The sequence below is a fragment of the Odontesthes bonariensis genome, chromosome 3, assembly GCF_027942865.1.
Source record: "Odontesthes bonariensis isolate fOdoBon6 chromosome 3, fOdoBon6.hap1, whole genome shotgun sequence".
NCBI lineage: Eukaryota > Metazoa > Chordata > Actinopteri > Atheriniformes > Atherinopsidae > Odontesthes > Odontesthes bonariensis.
The window spans coordinates 37,821,351-37,839,405 of record NC_134508.1 but is presented as its reverse complement, the minus strand read 5'-3'; the positions used below and the strand labels follow the sequence as shown (position 1 = coordinate 37,839,405).

The following is an 18,055-nucleotide window of genomic DNA, read 5'->3' as shown; positions in this document are numbered from 1 at the left end:
TGAATACATTCGCATAGATTAACAAAATCTCCCTAGCACATAAATTGTATATTCAAAATAACTTAGCCTAGCAGTAATTATAAAGATAAGCATTTTTTAAGCTAAAAATTCCAAGTTATGGCTTTACAGCGGTTTACTGAAGTAACATATCTTTAATAAGCAGAATACTTTTTGGGTGTGTGTGTGGAGGAGGGGGGGGTCCTTCTGGTTGCTAGGCAACCCATACCATTATTACAAAAACCACAATGTCCACCTCTATCAAAATCACAGTTTTGTGTGGTGCCAGTATGTGATCTGTAAATAGTATATAATTTAAAATTAAGAAAAAAAGTAAAGATATATATTGGACAGTACTACTATAAGTTAAAGTTTAATCTAAATAACACCTGCTCACACACTTTTTGTGATGTGGAGGCAGCAAAGATACTCCTACATAGAACTCTAACACAGATAATCTTAGAATCACCTGAAATTATGATAATATGATAATAGAGTTCATAATCTGTATCATATCCTGAATGTGATCAAAATGATAGTAAGAAATAACAGGGATGCAAATAATGGATGCAAAAAATACAGCCGTAATTTACAGATGTTGTTAATGACAACACAGAACAGAAGGAGAGGGAGTTAAATTTCAATATGCAAAGACCTCTAAATCATACCCTGACATGAAATATTCTGATCAACAGACTGATCCTCTCAGGGGTGCCAGTGGAACATCTTGCCAAAATGTCTATAAATCATAAATTCCCATGAGCTTATTATAATAAGATGAGATGATTATCAATATTTGTTGCTGCTGAACAGTCAGACGATGCTGCCTAGAGAGATTTTAGCATCCTAATTTGTGAAATTTGCGGAAACGTAATACACTACCTAAGTATAAATGTGAATCAATTCATGTACTCTCTCCTGATGTAAAGCCTTCTTGTGGCTTCTCAGCAACAGCTAGAATGCTTTCCATTTTTAGCAACAGACAGGTCCGTGTGTCGCAGCTGAGGCTCTACAGTAAGTGTATATGTGCGTGTAACACTCATACATGCACAGATGCCCATTCTCCTTCTCTCTCCGCCTCCGCACCTCAGTACAGAAATGGCAGAGCTCAGCGACAGGCATCCAGATGCACCCGTCATCATCATCACCATCAGCAGCAGCAGCAGCAGCAGCAGAGAGGCACGCACACAATCTTTTCTAACATCTGTGTCTCAACAGTATAACCAGCAACACTGGTATTCAGCATAAGGTGCACAGCTTCAGCTCTTCATGTCTTTAAAAGATTATTTAGTGAATTCACAAAACAACACACACACACATGCATATATTTGGCAGGCGAGCTGGTTGCCATAACAACCAAACAGTTAAAACAGGGTCATTCAGAGTGAATCAGATGGAATGAAGCCTATGTACATATGACATACAGATGGCTATTTTCTGGTTCTGTGCAGCAGTGAGATATTTCTGGCCGTCTTGTCCTGTAGCATCCTCTCAAGAAAGCTCTAGCCAGTCCACCGTAGCCAGTCCACCGTCTAATCTGAATGTGAGCTGTGCTCACATTAAGGTGGGAGGGATGCTCCTTGTGAAGTGATAGTTATTGACCGATTAAACATGTATCAGCTAGAAGCAATAAGATTCAGAATCAACAAATGTAACTCAGAAATCAATTGGCCAGAGATTGTAATAACACCATACGCTTAAATGACCCTCTACCACCCCGCAAACCTCATGTGCACTGCACATGTAAAGAACTACTTGCCTCATCAAGCAATGTCTTCGTCTTATTCAGACATTGGTGACACTTGTGGAAAGAGTCGCCTTTGATCTTGCACACTCTGGTGAAAGGAAAAGCAGAGTGTCTTTTTTTTATTTTAAGGCTGCATCTCTGATGTATTTTACTTCTTTGCCATTGAAGCTTTAGCTGATGACCATTGTCGTGAGCATGATGGGACACCCCTCTCACAGCTTCAGCTGAATTAATTATTTATTAGATCACAAGCATTTAATGTTATGATGTTAAGTCAGAAGTATTTTAATTTCTTTTAGCTCACATCGCATCTGTGAAGACTTTTGCTGGTTACTCATTAAAGCTGCAGTCGGCAACTTTTTTTAGTCATATTAGCTTGAACTGTCATGGGATTCTGGAAGTAGAATATTAAATAGGCTGTTTAGGAAAAATAACGAAATCTGTAGCTCCCTCTGAAGCCTGTAATCATGCTTGCAAAAACCGAGCGCTCCCGGCTGTTTTTAAACAATCAAGTTAGGGTGGAGGAATCCTACCTGTCAATCACAGCTTGTGTACACGCTGCTGAGCGTGAGTTTGCCCCAGCTTGTGTGCGCTCACACTGGTGTGAACTCAAGTGCACAACCTCGTCCACAGAGGGGGAGGGGTTTGGGGGGCGATTCGGAGCTTGTTAGAGGTTGGGGGAGGGACCTGAAAGTTGTATCAGTTCGAATTTTCCGACTTTAGACTCGCAATTTTGAAAACCTGCCGACTGCAACTTTAATTCATTGTGCAGATGGAGAGTCTGTTCTCATTATTTTCTGGTGTCCTTCACTAGTTTTATGGTTAAGTGAAAACTAAGTTTAGCAATTTATTGCAAAAATCTTAGATATAAAAATACACAATACTTGTTAACCTTAGACAGTCAAAGTCTATCTTTGCTGTTATTCAACAACTGTTATTATATTGTGAAAGGATCTATTTTAACCAAAGCCACCGTAATGTGTGTTTAAGTGTTTTTGCTAAAGTGTCTGGAAACTTAAAGGTGATAGAGAAAGGTTGAATGGGGCATTAATCCTTGTTCTGTGATGTGATATGTAGCCCCCAAAAAATTGGTTGGGTCTGTAATGGCTCAGAACCTCCCTAAAAGGCTCTCTGAAACAACTGTTACTATGCTGGGTTTAGAATGCGTGTTTGCCCTTATTGGCGTCGTTTCAGAGCTTATCTGGCAACCTCATTATGAAATGCAGGTAGGTGCTGGCGCTATTCGGTTGCCGATGCTTGATTGGCTGCCCTTGGCTCTCACTGAAAACAGAGCTATAGAGTAATACACTGACTGAAAAGAAAGCTCATCAGAATCAGAATTTGTTTTATTGCCATTGTTAGTGAACAGTGTTCACTAACTAGGAATTTGCTGCGGCGTAAGGTGCAAACATGTAACATAGGATGTAATAATAAAAAATAAAGAATAAAAATATATGAATATCACATCACTTTTTCACAAAAACGGATTGGGGGATATTCTGGGGGATATTCAAAAAAGGGGAGTACTTGAAACAGAGGTTCTGACACTTGCTGGCACTTCGTGTGTACTCCCCACAGCGGGGAGACTCAGAACTAACACCAAAAACGGGAAAAAGACGATTTTGATTCTCTATCCCCTTTAAACTAGTCATTAGGATACTACAAAACAACATGAAATAGACAGGATTCAGCCTCCTGGGTGAAAGTCCAGAATTTAAATCATGACACCTCAACCTCTTCTAACTCTTCCTCTCATTTTGATGTAATACTCAAGAAAGTGTCTACCTCACCACCACAATGTTAGATGTTTTATCTCATAGATCATCACTCAGCAATTCCTCATCTGACATACATACTTTATTTTCTAATCTCAGTCAATGTCTACTAAACACAAAATCCAATTTGAACAACAAAATGTGTAATTTCCTTTCATGAAAGCAGATTGTTACTGTCACACCTGTTCTAGCTTCCTTACACTGGCTCACAGTATGGTTTAGAATTGTTTTTAAGATCTTACTGTTGAATTTTAAGGCCCTTCATGGCTTCTCGCCTTTCTATGTGACCTTTTAGTACATAATATGTCTGTACATAGACTAAGATCCTGAGGGAGATGACTTGTATTTGTACCAGCGGCTCAGCAGAAGACCAGAGGCGACAGAGCTTGCAAACAAGCCCCTAAACTGTGGAATGAGCTGCCTGAGGAGATCAGTTCAGTACTTGACTTTTTAAATTAAGATTTTTATTGGTTGATTGCAAGACTTGTAATTCTGTTTTGTTTTAATTAGGTTATCTTACTTAATTTGATCATTTATATCATATCCTTGTGAACAAAATGCAAAAACGTGTAAGATGGACTGAGGTGATGGACAGCACATCTCCAAGTTAAAAAGTAGAGGAACTATCTTCGTTATCTGTTCAAAATTAAACACATTTTCATTCCCAACTTATGAAATACTGACACTTGATCAAGAGCCATCATCAGTTTTCAGCACACAGAGTACTTCTTTAACAGGTAATAAAAAAGATCAAAAATTGTATTCTGATGAAAATTCATTGTATTTCCACTTTTTGTAAATGTAATCTGCTAAATCAAAGTCAGGTTTAGGCTATCACGGCGCAGTATAAAAAACAGCAGAAATTGGTCCTTAAAATGGATCACGTGGTCAGTTTAGTCTTGATCCAAAATCCCATCCTTTCCATATCTGATCTAAAAAATTAAATAGTCAAATCTTTATTCATGAATAAATCTATCAATGAAATAAGCATTTTTAGGATTTAGGCAGACTTTGTTGGATTTTTAATTAAATCGAAACACAAAATCTCTTGTAAACAACATGAATAGACTACATCTCCCAGCACACCTCTGCTAGGGGGATCCTGGATGAACAGCTAGAAGATGGATGGTTGGGTGGTGTGTTTCCTCTGCTACTGTGTGTATTCCTGCAGTAGAGGCTGCGTCCTGCATTAGATTTTGCTGAGGAGCTTCAGTCACAGAGGAAAACATCCACAGGGAGAACACTGCGTACGATTGGCTGATGACTCTTTAAAGCCCACCAATCAAACACCATTCTTGGTGTGTGACTGCGTGTTTCCCTCTCCATCTCTGAAACCACCAGCCTGCGCATATTTCTATGATTGCAGCGCTGCATGCATGCATGTCGTGTGTGTGTGTGTGTGTTTGGATGTGTGTGCAAGATGATTAAATCTGGAGATGTCAAGGAAGAAAAGGGAGGATAAACATCGAAGAAATAGATGAAGAAGAAAAAAGAGGGATATAAAGACGAGGTATAGCTTGGACCACTGTGTTAAGAGAACAGATGCTAAGGAAAGAGTGACAGTGAAAAGACACACGGAGGGGAGGAAGAGAGAGTGTGAGGAGGAGGAGAAGGAGGAAAAAAAGACGATTTGCTGAAGGAAGCAGGAGCGTTGCTGATTTTCACAAGACTCAGGCCAGCTGTCTTCTGTTGCCGTGACGATGGGCTGCTGGCTTTCTGGACCATGGATGGGTGACCAAACGGTGAGCCAGCAAAGACCTACTTGAGTGGTATAAATGAAGCTGTGTGTGTTCTATGACTTCTCATTTGAAGTAGATCAAATGGAGTTGTGTGTATGTGGATGCAAAATGGCATCATGATTTCTGCAGGATTCTATGTTTGTTTGTAGATGTGTAGACGATAAATATAATTTGTTTGCTTATGAACCTTTTCACTGTCTATTCAAATTGTTTTTGTAAATCTGTCGAATTTTCATGTTTTGCACACAAGTATGGTTCATTTTTGTCATCTTGATCTCTTGGAGGCTCACACTTGCTCTGTTGCCATCCTCTGTCTCCACACACAGGTGCCATTTTGTGCTTCTTTGCTCAAAGTGTGTGTGCATGTGTGTGTGTAGTTGAATGTAGCAGGGGTGACTCATGGTTGTGATGTGCTGGAGTTAACAATACTGTTCATACATCTAATTTGATGGCTGCTGAGCTGCAAGTGCGTGTGTGCATAAAGTAGAATGAGATTTATGTTGGCGGTAAGTGTTAACCCTTTACTGCAACCATGGCCATCATGTCCATATTCGTTATATTTGATCATCACAATTTAACTGCCTTTGTGTCAGTAAATCTACAATTAGGCAGGAATATCACCAATCTGTGTAACATTGACTGTGGCAGCTGCAGTGTGTTTACACCCTTAAAAAGAGTGGTAAAAATGGCAGTGTCCGTACATAAATTTGATAGTGGTGTAGATTGATGCACATTGCGTGGCTGGAGCGGAGAATCCCTCCAGTGATTCCCATGATGCCAGTGTGTAGCATCAAGACATTAGGGAAACCTGCCTCTTCTTTTAAAGGAGGCATATTATGACCTTTTTTTTTCACAAGCTGACACAATTTACTGAGTTCCTAAATAAACATCTGTGACAGACTTTGGTCTAAATAACACAGAAATGGCACAACAGCTCCTTTTCCACCGTGAATTTGTACCTGTGTTCATACCGACCTGTGTTAGGGTGTGGAGTGAACCACTCAGCTGCACTCCACCCATCTCTTCTGCAGGCTCTGCCTCTTTTTAGTACTCAATTACCCATGAAGCAGATTGTTACCTCATGACACTGCATACAGCAAGTAGCCTGAGAGCTGACACTAGCACACACAAATCCAGCTCAGACCACCACCCAACAAACAGATAGCTAAATACTTGGAAGTTTTATTGCCAGATGTGTTCGTCCACAGACATTTGGTACTTATTTCAGGCACAAACTCGTCACAAGTCATGTGTTGAGCTGGGCACAACTGTGCTAAGTTGCTTGATTTTAACCCAGTGAGACCCGATGCCTTATTTGCATAAACCAGTTTATATGTTAAGAAGGTGCCTCTGATCTTAATGGATTTTTGTCTAGAAAAAAAATGTTTGAGATAAACCTTCTCAGAACACATTTACTGCTCAGAAAATACAGTAAAACACAAAGTTTTTGTGGTTATAAAATACATTTGCTGGGGTATTCAGTGTAATGCATCCCAATCTCCGAAGACAAAAAAATCTGCATATTCATTTGAAGAATATGTATGCAAGTGACATCTATTCTAGTACAGAAAGCTTTCTGGTTTCTGTTTGTCCCATCTATCATTTGACTAATCATGTTTGAAGCTTTAGATGGATGAAATTAAACATTCTTTGAAAGGCAAAAGAAACAGAACATGTTGACCCAAAGTTTGAAGCCAATGGCAATAGTCTAATGACAATTTACTTTTTTTTATAAGCTTTTCAAAACCATATCTCCATTTAAACAAAGTCTGTCCCACCAAACAGAGCATCTTGGTCTGTATATCAGTTCTATGTTAAACAAATCTCTTTTGTTGTCTGCACTGAGAGCCTCAAAAAACAAAGTCATTAGACTGTAGTTGATGGGTTTACAAAGTGCAAGATTCCAAACAAGAGACACAAGTTAGATAGAGAAAATTGTGAAATATCTAACACTTAAGGAGTGAATATTTGACTTACAGATATCAACAGAACAAGATAGTTATCTTGCTCTCCATCAGTTGGACGTATCAATGACCAGGTGTTTCCCAACATAATCTCCCTTCTCGGTCTCTCCTCTTGTCTTAGATGAGTGGGCGGAGTCTAGCAAACCTGAGCCAGCGGGATGCTCTGCGGATCCTGGCAGCCAGTCAGCGTCCAATCACCTTGCAGATCAAGGGCCAGAGGGGGCGGAGCAGCGAGGTAGATAGAGGATCATGGGAACCCCTTCCCCTCAACCTGCATCACCTCAACCTACCCCTTCCACTGATGGGGGCGGGTCTTAACTCATCTAGTCCATCCTACCAAGACAGGTATGCACATGGGAGATATGATCATACCCAGTGAAATGTGAAGGGTAATGTATGCAGAAAGTTGTTAGCTGATGTTTGTAACTTGATCTGACATTTTTCACATTGACTGTGTCATACTGAATCACTGCCAAAACACACACCATAAAGTCTTAATGGAAAGTACAGAACAGAAAAATGACCACTTTACTGAAGATGGTTATATAGCTATGCAGGAAGTAGCAATAAACTGCAAAAAGTCCACACGATACAATAACACATTTCAAAATGTCTGGATATTTCACATCAAGATATTTCAAAATATACTATTTCTGAAATAGCACAAAAGAAAATAAAAGACTACATAGCAATAGTGTTTTAAAAGAATTTGTAAATTTACTTTCTTTGTCTGAAGAAGAAAATAGGAAGCATCTAATTCTTTATTTTCTTATGAAAATGTGTGTTTTTCTGCTTTGGTACAGATTGAATAGCTAAATACTTGATATTCAAACCAGTTTAAAATGTAGCTTGTGTTCTCAGCCAAGAGTTTCAGTTTGATTCAGTAAATGAACTGTGTTTAGTCATGAGGAAACTCATATTAGCATATTACATAATGTAACAGACCCAAATGTAAATTTTGCATCTATGAATCACTCGAACTCTCCAAGGGTTTCACTATCTTGTATCCTCAAAAGTGCAAAACTTTGCAAATCCATAGTCATGATTGAAAGGACTGCAATCTGACTGCATTTTGTGAAAAATGTCTTTCCTGTAAACAAATCCACCGCAGAAATAACAGAGTCTCCATCTTTTTTGTAATATATTGGTCTTACTCAATAGCTAGACTGTAAAAGCATCTTGAAAATATCTGAATTTGTTCTCTTGGTCCTTAGACATTTTTATGCTCACCTGCCTCTGCCACAAGATCACCGTGAGGGAGGACGATATAACTATCTGTCTAGCTCCCCACAGGACACTGTGGACATCAGCCACAAGGTAACGCTCAAACAGACACAAACACAGAGTAACCTGGAAATAAATGTTATATCTCAGCAGCAACTATCTACTAAGAATGATCTGAAACAGAGTGCTGCTGCTGCCATTGTGGAGCAGCTCAGTAGCTCTTTTCATGCAGTTGATTGGTCTGTTCTCTGGATCAATAGTCACAAACATCAGCCATCGATGGTAGTCAAAGAGGTCATGAAACAGCTTTTAAATGTGTCATCCCTTACCAAGCAGAATGTCTGTTAAAGTGTTAAATAAAAAAAATAAAAAGACTGCTAAGATTGAATTTTTGCAATGTGTAAAGCTGCATGAATTCAGAAAGGCTCGAGGGGCTATTGGCTCTGTGTATAGAACCTACTGCAGCTCTTCTGGTTAATCACTGCCAAACACCACATAAACAAAGTATCAACTGAATATTCTGAAATGTTCATCCATTGACCATCTCAATTATTTCATCCTTATCTGTCTTCTTTGGTCTCCATCTCTATTGCTGTATTACAATTACCCTTTTCTTTTGTCAAAATGCACAAATTCTGTTAAAATCTTCATGTACTTGTATAACTCACAAACAGTTTCATATAGGACAATGTGTGGGTACTGCAGACCCTGACTTGACCAAGAATTTTTGAATTAGTAACAAAAAGTGAGACTTATCTGCTTTATTCACTTCTTGAATCTCTCAGGATTTAGGACTGACTGGCCGCAGACCAAAGGAACAGAACTGTCTGATGAGATGTTGCAAAGCTGACTTAGAAGAGCCTACCAGCTGCCACAGCCAGGTATCTAAACTGGGTTTTTCTACAGTTAAAGAAAAACATTCAAAAGTATACTTGATACTGATGAAAAAACAATTTTGCCTCAATTTACAAATGCACAACTTTTCTTGAATAAACAACGTGAATAAACTAAGAATGAAACCAATTTTCAACCATGTACCTTCCAAATATCTTTTCTTTTCATTGCCAGTTAGTATTCAGTTTGTACAGAGCTACCACACACATAACATATAAAACATACAGTTATTTGTGACTCTTGAATAGTTTTTGTACAATGAACTTGAGACTTAGAGTGTCTGTTATTGTAGACTGATGATGAGGACTTCATACTCGAGAAGCCTCTTGGTTTCATGCCCCTGCACCATGAGCTGGACAGTGGTCTGGGCTGGACTGATGGCTCCCTCCACCAAGGTGACCTCTCAGGACTAGAAACTGAAGAGGGAGGCCTAGAGGACTGTCATCCACATGGAACTCTTGCCCCAGGAGGGTGTGGGGGTTTCGGAGGTGGCTCTCCTTCTTCAGAGTCCTTCATCTCCTCAGAGCTCAGCGACTCAGGCTTCTATAGTGTGAGCACTGGGGAGTTCAGACACTTCCAGAGGCTGCTGGAGAAGCGAATGCGTCTCTACAATGCAAGGTTGCAACATCAGGGTGAACCATGTGAGAGGCGTGAGAGGCGCGACAGCTGTCCCAAGAGCCACCGTGAGCTGCTCGAGGCCATACCAGAGGCACTGACAGTACAACCTCAGTATCAGCACCTGCAGCATGGGATGGAGGAGGGTGCTGGGCCTGTCATGGATATCCCACCACCTGGACTTTTCAGGTAATTAGAAGAGCAGATTTCATGGGGCTTGTTTCACAAGGCCTGCCAGATGGGTATACTGTATTATAGCCACATCAGTCTTAAATTCACTGCTCCTGTTTGTTCCTCTCAAACTACATAAAAGCCATCACCCAGAAAAGTGAGATTTCAGAATAACGATCAGGCAGAAATAGATAGATATATCCAATTGTTTAGTAACAGTGCTAAAAATGAGGCAATTTAATCCTTTGTGCTTGTTTTCTGCTTTTGCTTTTCATCAAGAATCTTTTCATGGTAACTCCCTTGCTATTTTAAAGGCTCACAATAAAATGTAAGGCACAGCACATTTTGGTCCCCAGGTTAAACCAATTAGAATGTAAAAGAGTAGAACTGCTTTGTTGCTGTTTTTATTTGCAATATAACAAATTTATGAAGGCTTCTCCTGGTTGATGCATTGGGACAATAAAAATATTAGGAGTGTGAATGGCCTTAAGGAATAAACTGTTTATGCTTTAAATGATCTGTAACTCCTGTCAGACCACAACAGTTGACAAGGCAAGCTAAATTATTCTAAGATTAGTCTAAGATCTACAAATCAACATCAGTATGTCATTGGTTTACCCTGGCTTAAACAAGTTTTTTCCCCTTAAGATACAGTTACATGAAATCAAAATCTGATCAAAATCATTTAAAACCTGTTGTAAAAAAAGAACAAAAACAACAGAAAACAAACAAAAATAGTAAAAGAGTTTAGACAGATAAGTATCCAGTTTAAACCAGTTCGAACCAGTTAAAAACATTTTAAACTTGGGTGTTAAAACCATTTGAGGGCTAATTTTGTCTGATTTATCTGCCTTAAAACTGCTGTCTACCCATGTGGTAAAAAATATTATCTCATACCTTTTTGAAAACCAAAATTATCTTAACTAGTTCAGGCCAAATATAAAACCAATTTTTCTACATTTAACAGAACTGACCTCGTCCTCCAGATACTTGATCATAAGTTTAGAATTGTAATATTTCCAGAGAAGGTGCCACCTAATCAAAGTGCATCCTAATTGAAACTGATAGCTGAATTCTCTGTTAAGCTGGGACAAAAGGACAATGTTATAACTTTGCATCAGCAGGTTATTTATTTTTTCCCTCTGGAAACAATGAGCAAGATGAGCTACATTTTGATTGATGTTGACATGAAACTTGGACGCATCGTCATGGCATTCAATGCATTCGATGCATTCAACCTCCTAAAAAAAGTCACAACCACATTAACCCCAATGCCACCTTCTTGTAAGTGAAAGCTACACTGGTGGCATAATTGTACATTTGAATTAGGCATATTTGTGTTTAAAAACCTCTACTTTTCTTAGAAATTGATACAGTATAATGTTAAATTGATCAAAATGCAATTGATTGGTTTTTAATACTTTGCTGCTGTAGTTCTCTACCACAAAACAGCTTCTGTCGTGGTTTCTGTCATGTGACACAAAACCTCTGCCTTAAAAAACTTTGTTTGCATTGTCAAACTTCAACGTATTGGAGGTGCAGAAAACATATCATATTTATGATGATGCTGCATTTTTCAAAAATGTATGACTTATCAGTAAAGATTGCTTCATGCAAAAGATGGGCTATCTATCTAAACGGAACCAAATGATAAACTAAAGTCCATCTTTATGAAACCACCCCTTGACGTTGTTGTTTGAAATATTTTTGAGCTGTTTGATTGTTTACTATGATGTGTATATTTCCAGGGTTTCATCCGTTCAGTTCCATAAAGCTGATAGGCCCTGTCTGAACCGCCACAGCTCCAGCAGTGGAGCCCTCTTCAACCCCTCCCACCACCATGCTGCGGTCTCACGGATGACTGGCCCAGTCCTCTCCACCTGCAGCACCCCCTCCAGCCATCGGAGACCCCATGTACCCATGCAGCACCATCACCAGGGATCAAGCTCAGTAGGGATGCTGAGGAGAAGCCGAACACTACACCATCGCCCTCCTCCACAGGAGTACCGCCGCCGGGCTAGCCACCCAGCATCACCCTCCTACTGCGCAGCAACCCTGCACCACTGTGGAGGTGTCACGCCACATAACGTCCTGCCACCAGGCCTTCCAGAAGAAGGTGAGCTAGTGACAGGTATGATGGCTTCCCATCCAGGCGGTATGGCCCTCTCACCTCAACAACATTCAGCTATTCACATCAGGGGTGCCAAAAGCCACGAGCGATGCTATGACAACAACTCTAACGGCCAAATCAGTCACCATGACTGGTGGCACTCGCAAGAAAGAGGCTTGATGCCTGAGCCAATGATGACAGAAAGGGACAGAGACATAGAAAGGGAGCTGGAGCTGGAACAGAACAGACAAATGCAACAGGAGAAAGAAATGGAGAGGGAGACAAAGATTCAGGAGGAGAAGGAAAGAGAGAGATATGTGGAGCTGGAGAGGAGCCGATCCAGAGAGCAGCAACACCTCCTGAGTCTGGACCATCCTCTTCAAGCTGGAGACGTGAATGACACCTGGCCAAAACCAGCCAGCCGTCACTCACATGGCGTAGGGGGAGGGAGAGGCCTCTACAGCACCCTGGAGGGCCACACAGGGACTGGAATTGCTGTTGGATGGGATGCAAAGAAAGGACAAATGAATGCTGGTTCAAGCCCTAATCCCAGTTCTTGTCTGCATCCAAAACTTAATCCAAGCTCTAAACCCAACCCAACCACACGGATCACGAGGAGCCAGCTGCTCAGAGACCGGGCATCTCAGCTGGCTGATGAACGCAGTGGGATGAGCACCGACGAGGAGACCAACACTGACATGCTGCTGGGTCGGTACTGGAGTCGAACAGAGAGGAGGGAACACTTCCTGTTGGCCCGGGAACAAAGGCAGCAGCAGCTGCAGGCCAGAGGAGGGACTCTGCGAGATGGCAAGAGCAGGGGAGGAACTTCTTTTGGAGATGGAGGCATACTGGAAAGCAGAGGAGTTGGACCTTTTGCAGAAGGACGATGTAACACGGTTCTGGAGCTTAGTCAAAGGAAGCTGAGTCGTCTGAGGAACAGAAAGATGTTAGATGACTGGACGACAGTAGAGGAGCTGCTGACTCATGGGACCAGGCTGGACAACCAGACGGACATAATGTGTCGAAGCTCCCTGTTGACAGTCACCACTGTCTAACTGCATGGACACCGTATATAACTGTAACTCTATGTGAGTGTGTGTGAATTGAAACTAACAATACAACATGCTGTGTCCCTGCTTCTTTTCTTTCTCAGAGTTAGATAGGGAAATGGATATCAGCTAATATATGCATCAAGTACAGAGAAAGCCATTGGTAACCTTATGATGAAGGTGGACTTTATCTCTGTATCTGAAGCACAAAAAGTTAAACTGATATCCATTTTCTTATGTCTCTGTGGAAGAAGGAATAAAGAGGATTTACACAAATGTTGGATTGTTCCTTTAACAAATATGTGAGAAAGAAGGAACCTCATCGTCACTTCTGTACATCACCTCAACTGATAGCTTTATGTATGGGTGTGTGACCACTGTACAGCACTCTGGACACTCAGTGCATGACGCTTGTAATGATAAACAGCCCAACAAGATCAGACGAGCGTGTGTGTTTGCACCATGTATTTCATGCTTCATCTTACACCACATTTATTTCACAAAATCTTTAAAAATGGGGTTTGGAGTCAAAATCTCAAGCAAACCATGAGATTTTCTGGGAGCAATACTGTTGCTGCGTGATATAGGTACCTGTCTGTGCACTAAAAAAACAAAACCTTTTACATCAATGACAAATATCAACTGTAGCAATGCAGATGATGACAACTGAGATTTGATACCAAATCCTTTTTACAGTAACTGTTTACACATAAAATATCAATCAGTGAGAGTTTGTGCAGCACTAATAAAACTGTGTTCATCAGTGATGGGGACCAATTTGCCATGTAGGGTTTTCAGAGGATTTTATCCACAACTGGAATCTGCAAATCCAATTCTGCAGTGTTTGAGCTGGATTGTATGCTGCATTCATGTGTCATTGTTCATGCCACAATTATAATATGTGCAAAAAGCAGTGAAACATGTTACATTTGTTGAAAAGTTCAAAAGTATTGCGAGTAAAAAAAGTGCTACAATAGATGCAAAGCCATCACTGCTTTCAGTTCTTGAAAATTAGAATCTGAAATGATTGAAATAATTAAAAAGGCTACCATACAAGTAACTTATTACAGTCATCACTTCTTTTGCTATTCTCACTATTTGCAGCTGTGGGTTGCTAACTTTGATGAAAGTAAAAAGATAACAGCACCTTAACTGGAGCTAACCAACTGCTGTTGTCAAAACAACAATACTGTTTTGTGGCATCTTAATGCGTGGATGTTACAGAACATAATTAGAAGATTTCCTCTTTTTCATTGTTCAAAAGGGATGTGAATGCAGCATAAGATATTTGGACCCTCATGGCTCATGGCTCTCTGTTCCTGCTGGTGTATTTACTGTTGGAATGATGTTTACCGTTCAATCTAAGCATAAAACAGTTTATGCATGTTTACTGAAATCTACAGTGACACGTCAACTGTGGCGAGACAGTTTTCAAGAAAAAGAGGATACAACTCCAGAAAACTTCACAATATGGTGTGCAGACTGCTGCAGTGTCTGTTTGACCAGGATGGTCAGAATTCATGACAGTGTCAGTAACATTCCACTTAAAGCTGGTACAGTGTGAGGAGCTCTGAAATCTACAGATTTCAAGTCTGCAGTTCAGGAACATGTGCAATAATACCTCAAGTTAGTTTTTAATAAGACAATGATGGTGTCAGGTTTTCAGCGAATGCAGTAACTTGTTTTAAATCAAATGGATGCACAAAGTGACAAGACACCTTAAGTGCAAAGTAATTTTGGAATCTACAATGGCAGCAGCAAAGGTTATGTAGATATTTACATTGTTTTCCATGAGGGGGACCTAAGAAGACAAGTTTTTGCACAACAAGTTTTATATAAAGTTTCCCTACCTTTCTGTACCAGGGACCGAGGCCAGTGGAACAACTGTAGATAAAACAGTGTGTGTTGATGTTTTCTTTATGAACTATCATAGTCACTTATGGAGGAAAAAATTAGTTTGTTGTGATTGTGTTGGACATATTTAAATATTTTTCTTGTGATGGTTTAAAAACCAGTGTGAACAGTTTTTATGATCCTTAAATCTTTCAAAGTTACTTAATTTATTTAAAAGCCAGTGAGACTTTTATTTACTTTTCTCAAAGATTGAAAACAAAATGTGAATATTTATGTCTCTTTAAATGGAATTTTAAAACTGTTGTTTTGTGTCTTTATGACATGTGCATATTGATTTTGTCACACGGTTCGACAAAGGATGGAGTTAAGGACATGATGATGCAATCAGACGCCTCCAGGTGTTTTTCATGTGACTCCGTAGGTTTATAACTGTGTTGTGGAGGCTGTATATACACCACAGAGATGAATATTGTAGTATCGGAACATTTAAAACTCACATTACTGTCAGCATTCATGGATGGTGGTTCAGTTTGTTCTGAATCTTAAATGTGGCATCCATGAATTATGAGTAGGATCACTGACACGATAATGCTTAAAACTAACACCACGACTTTTCAGACAAATGTTCTTGTTCTGTGTCTTGCAGGTGTTTTTAAACGGATACCAGTTTTATGTGTTGTGGTATCTGGGGCAAATATTCTGTACATGCAGGACCTGTTTAAGCTAACTTTGCATAAAGCCTGGAAGCAAATAAGGTTTTAAATGTGAAAAAGGTAACAGGAACTTGCAACTGGTAGCACTGGTGTCAGACTCAGTTTTGTTGTAATATAAAAGTAGAATAAGGATAATGTTTTTTTTAGTATTGTTAGTTCCTTCTGTTTAACATTAGATGGTAGTATATCTTTGGTAAAACAAAAATGAAAAAGGACTATCATAGGACAGGAAATGAAAGCATTATCAGGCAAAATATTCGGTTTTAAACCTGTTTTTCGTTCTGAAGAAGAGAGAATTTGGACCACAGCTCGAGGCTGACTGGATTACTGAATTGGCCATGTGGGATAACTGCTCACGGAATCCAGACTCCCAGTTACGGCACATTACAAATCTGATTCTCTAATTTTACTCCTTGCAAATTTGTTAGAAATCAACATTAAATAAATAAAATATCAATTCAATCTGTTACCCCATGTTTTGCCGCAGAACCCTGTGTCAATTTATAGTTTTAAAACTCAAAATTTTTAACTAAATTGTACTCATTAGTCACATGTGTTTCATTAAATAGTTCATATGTGTTTCAAGTAATTAACACACAAAACCTCTGACAAGCTAGTCCATAACAGAATTAAAGTAAATCAGTAATCTATCTCGTTATTGACTGTTTAAGCATAAAAAGTCAGTGAATACTGAAAGAAAAAGAAAAAAATGAAAGATATGATTCAGATATGGAACCTGGTGATTAGTTAGGTGGTGCAAAAGCTTGTGAGTTCCAGGAAAATGCCATTTTTATTTTCTTTTTTGACTGTGCAGCCTCCCAGTGCTTCCAACCTTTGAGCAAAACATCTTGCTATGGGCTGTACAGACATATAACTGATATCCATTTTTATGATATTTTATCTGACCTCAAGAAGACAGAGAACAAGAGGATTACAATAAATGTCAAATTGTTTGTGTAAAACACTTGAAAGCACTCAGTGAGAGAAGGCTTGGAATTAAACCTGCACCCTATTTATTTCCATGTTTTCCATCTCTCTCAACTGTGACTCAAACAGTCTGAATAATGGATGACGAAGAGAGAAATTTTCCTTCCCACCCACCCCTCTTCACCCTCTTTGCTTACGTTATACAAGGACAAAGAGGGCTGAAAATAGCGCTGCTGTCCTCATGTGATGTGAAATTAAAAGCACAATGGAGCGGATATGCTGCTGGGGAACTCAACACTTGTTCCACTCCATCTGACAATCCTCCATCCAGCCTGCAACACCCACTCCATATGTCTGTGCAAAGGTACTTTTCACTAAAGCAAGCTTTTTGAAATATAATGATGTACATGTGATTGTAATAAAGAGATTTTAATTAGCTATGACATTGTTTGTTTTTTAAAAATTTAATACACACATGAGCAATTCATCTTCACCTCATTCAGAACTGATTAGAAGAGATGAGTGAGGATTCTCAGTCCTCACTTCAGTTATTGGCTGGACTTAATCAGGTAAACGTGATTCATTAACATACACAATTCAAGGGTTGTTCATTTACGAAAACATCACATGACCTTTCTTTCCCACAAATCAGGATGAACCTTACATAACTGCTACCAGTGTTTGACAACAGTATTAATGACAGTCTTATGTTTGTGCACTTCTACAACAATGTCATGTATTTTTTTAATCATTTCTTTATTAACTTTTTATAAGGGCAGGCTGGATTGCGATGAGACTTGCTAATATTCCAGTTTAAATTGACATAATTGCTGAACCAACAAGCCCCTGTGCCTTGGTTCTCTGTCAGGGTCTCAGGGAAAAGACAGAGTGTGGGAAACCAGAGGAAACCTACTCACAGAGCCCCATTAGGACAAAAGATACTGACCTCTGTCCTGAAGAGACTTAGTGTAAGGGGTAATGTGGTGGGATCAAAATGAAACGCTGCTTGCGGGTAAAGTTAGCACTGTAAAATATCAGTGGTGTTCTGATTATGTGGAACTCTTATGATATAATACGGACAGCTATTAAGTTATTGAATTAATAATTGTGACATTTCAAAATGTTGAAGAACAAGATCAATGGAAGTTAAACAAGGTTTAAACATTATGGCTTTTTGCTGATCTCGGCAGGTTTTTGTTAACGTTGAAAGCTCATTGTTGTTGTTTTTCCAGTAAGAGGGAAATTACTTTGATTAATTAACCTTTCTTTACCTATT

General features: G+C 39.5%; 1 protein-coding gene across 1 annotated transcript; it reads left to right on the top strand.

The window, feature by feature from the left end:
* The first annotated feature begins 4,872 nt into the window (after positions 1 to 4,872).
* Positions 4,873 to 17,200, top strand: LOC142377528 (uncharacterized). The gene is made up of 6 exons (XM_075461728.1): positions 4,873 to 5,261; positions 7,344 to 7,567; positions 8,437 to 8,539; positions 9,232 to 9,327; positions 9,633 to 10,144; positions 11,875 to 17,200. The coding sequence occupies exons 1-6, from the start codon at positions 5,220 to 5,222 to the stop codon at positions 13,289 to 13,291; spliced, it is 2,394 nt and encodes a 797-aa protein (XP_075317843.1). The 5' UTR covers positions 4,873 to 5,219; the 3' UTR covers positions 13,292 to 17,200.
* The last annotated feature ends 855 nt before the right edge of the window (positions 17,201 to 18,055 follow it).

Coding starts and splice junctions, on each gene's coding strand:
- LOC142377528 (XM_075461728.1), top strand. CDS start 5,220: ATGGGCTGCTGGCTTTCTGGACCATGGATGGGTGACCAAACG. Junction 8,540..9,231: donor CTGTGGACATCAGCCACAAG/GTAACGCTCAAA, acceptor TGAATCTCTCAG/GATTTAGGACTGACTGGCCG. Junction 9,328..9,632: donor CTACCAGCTGCCACAGCCAG/GTATCTAAACTG, acceptor CTGTTATTGTAG/ACTGATGATGAGGACTTCAT.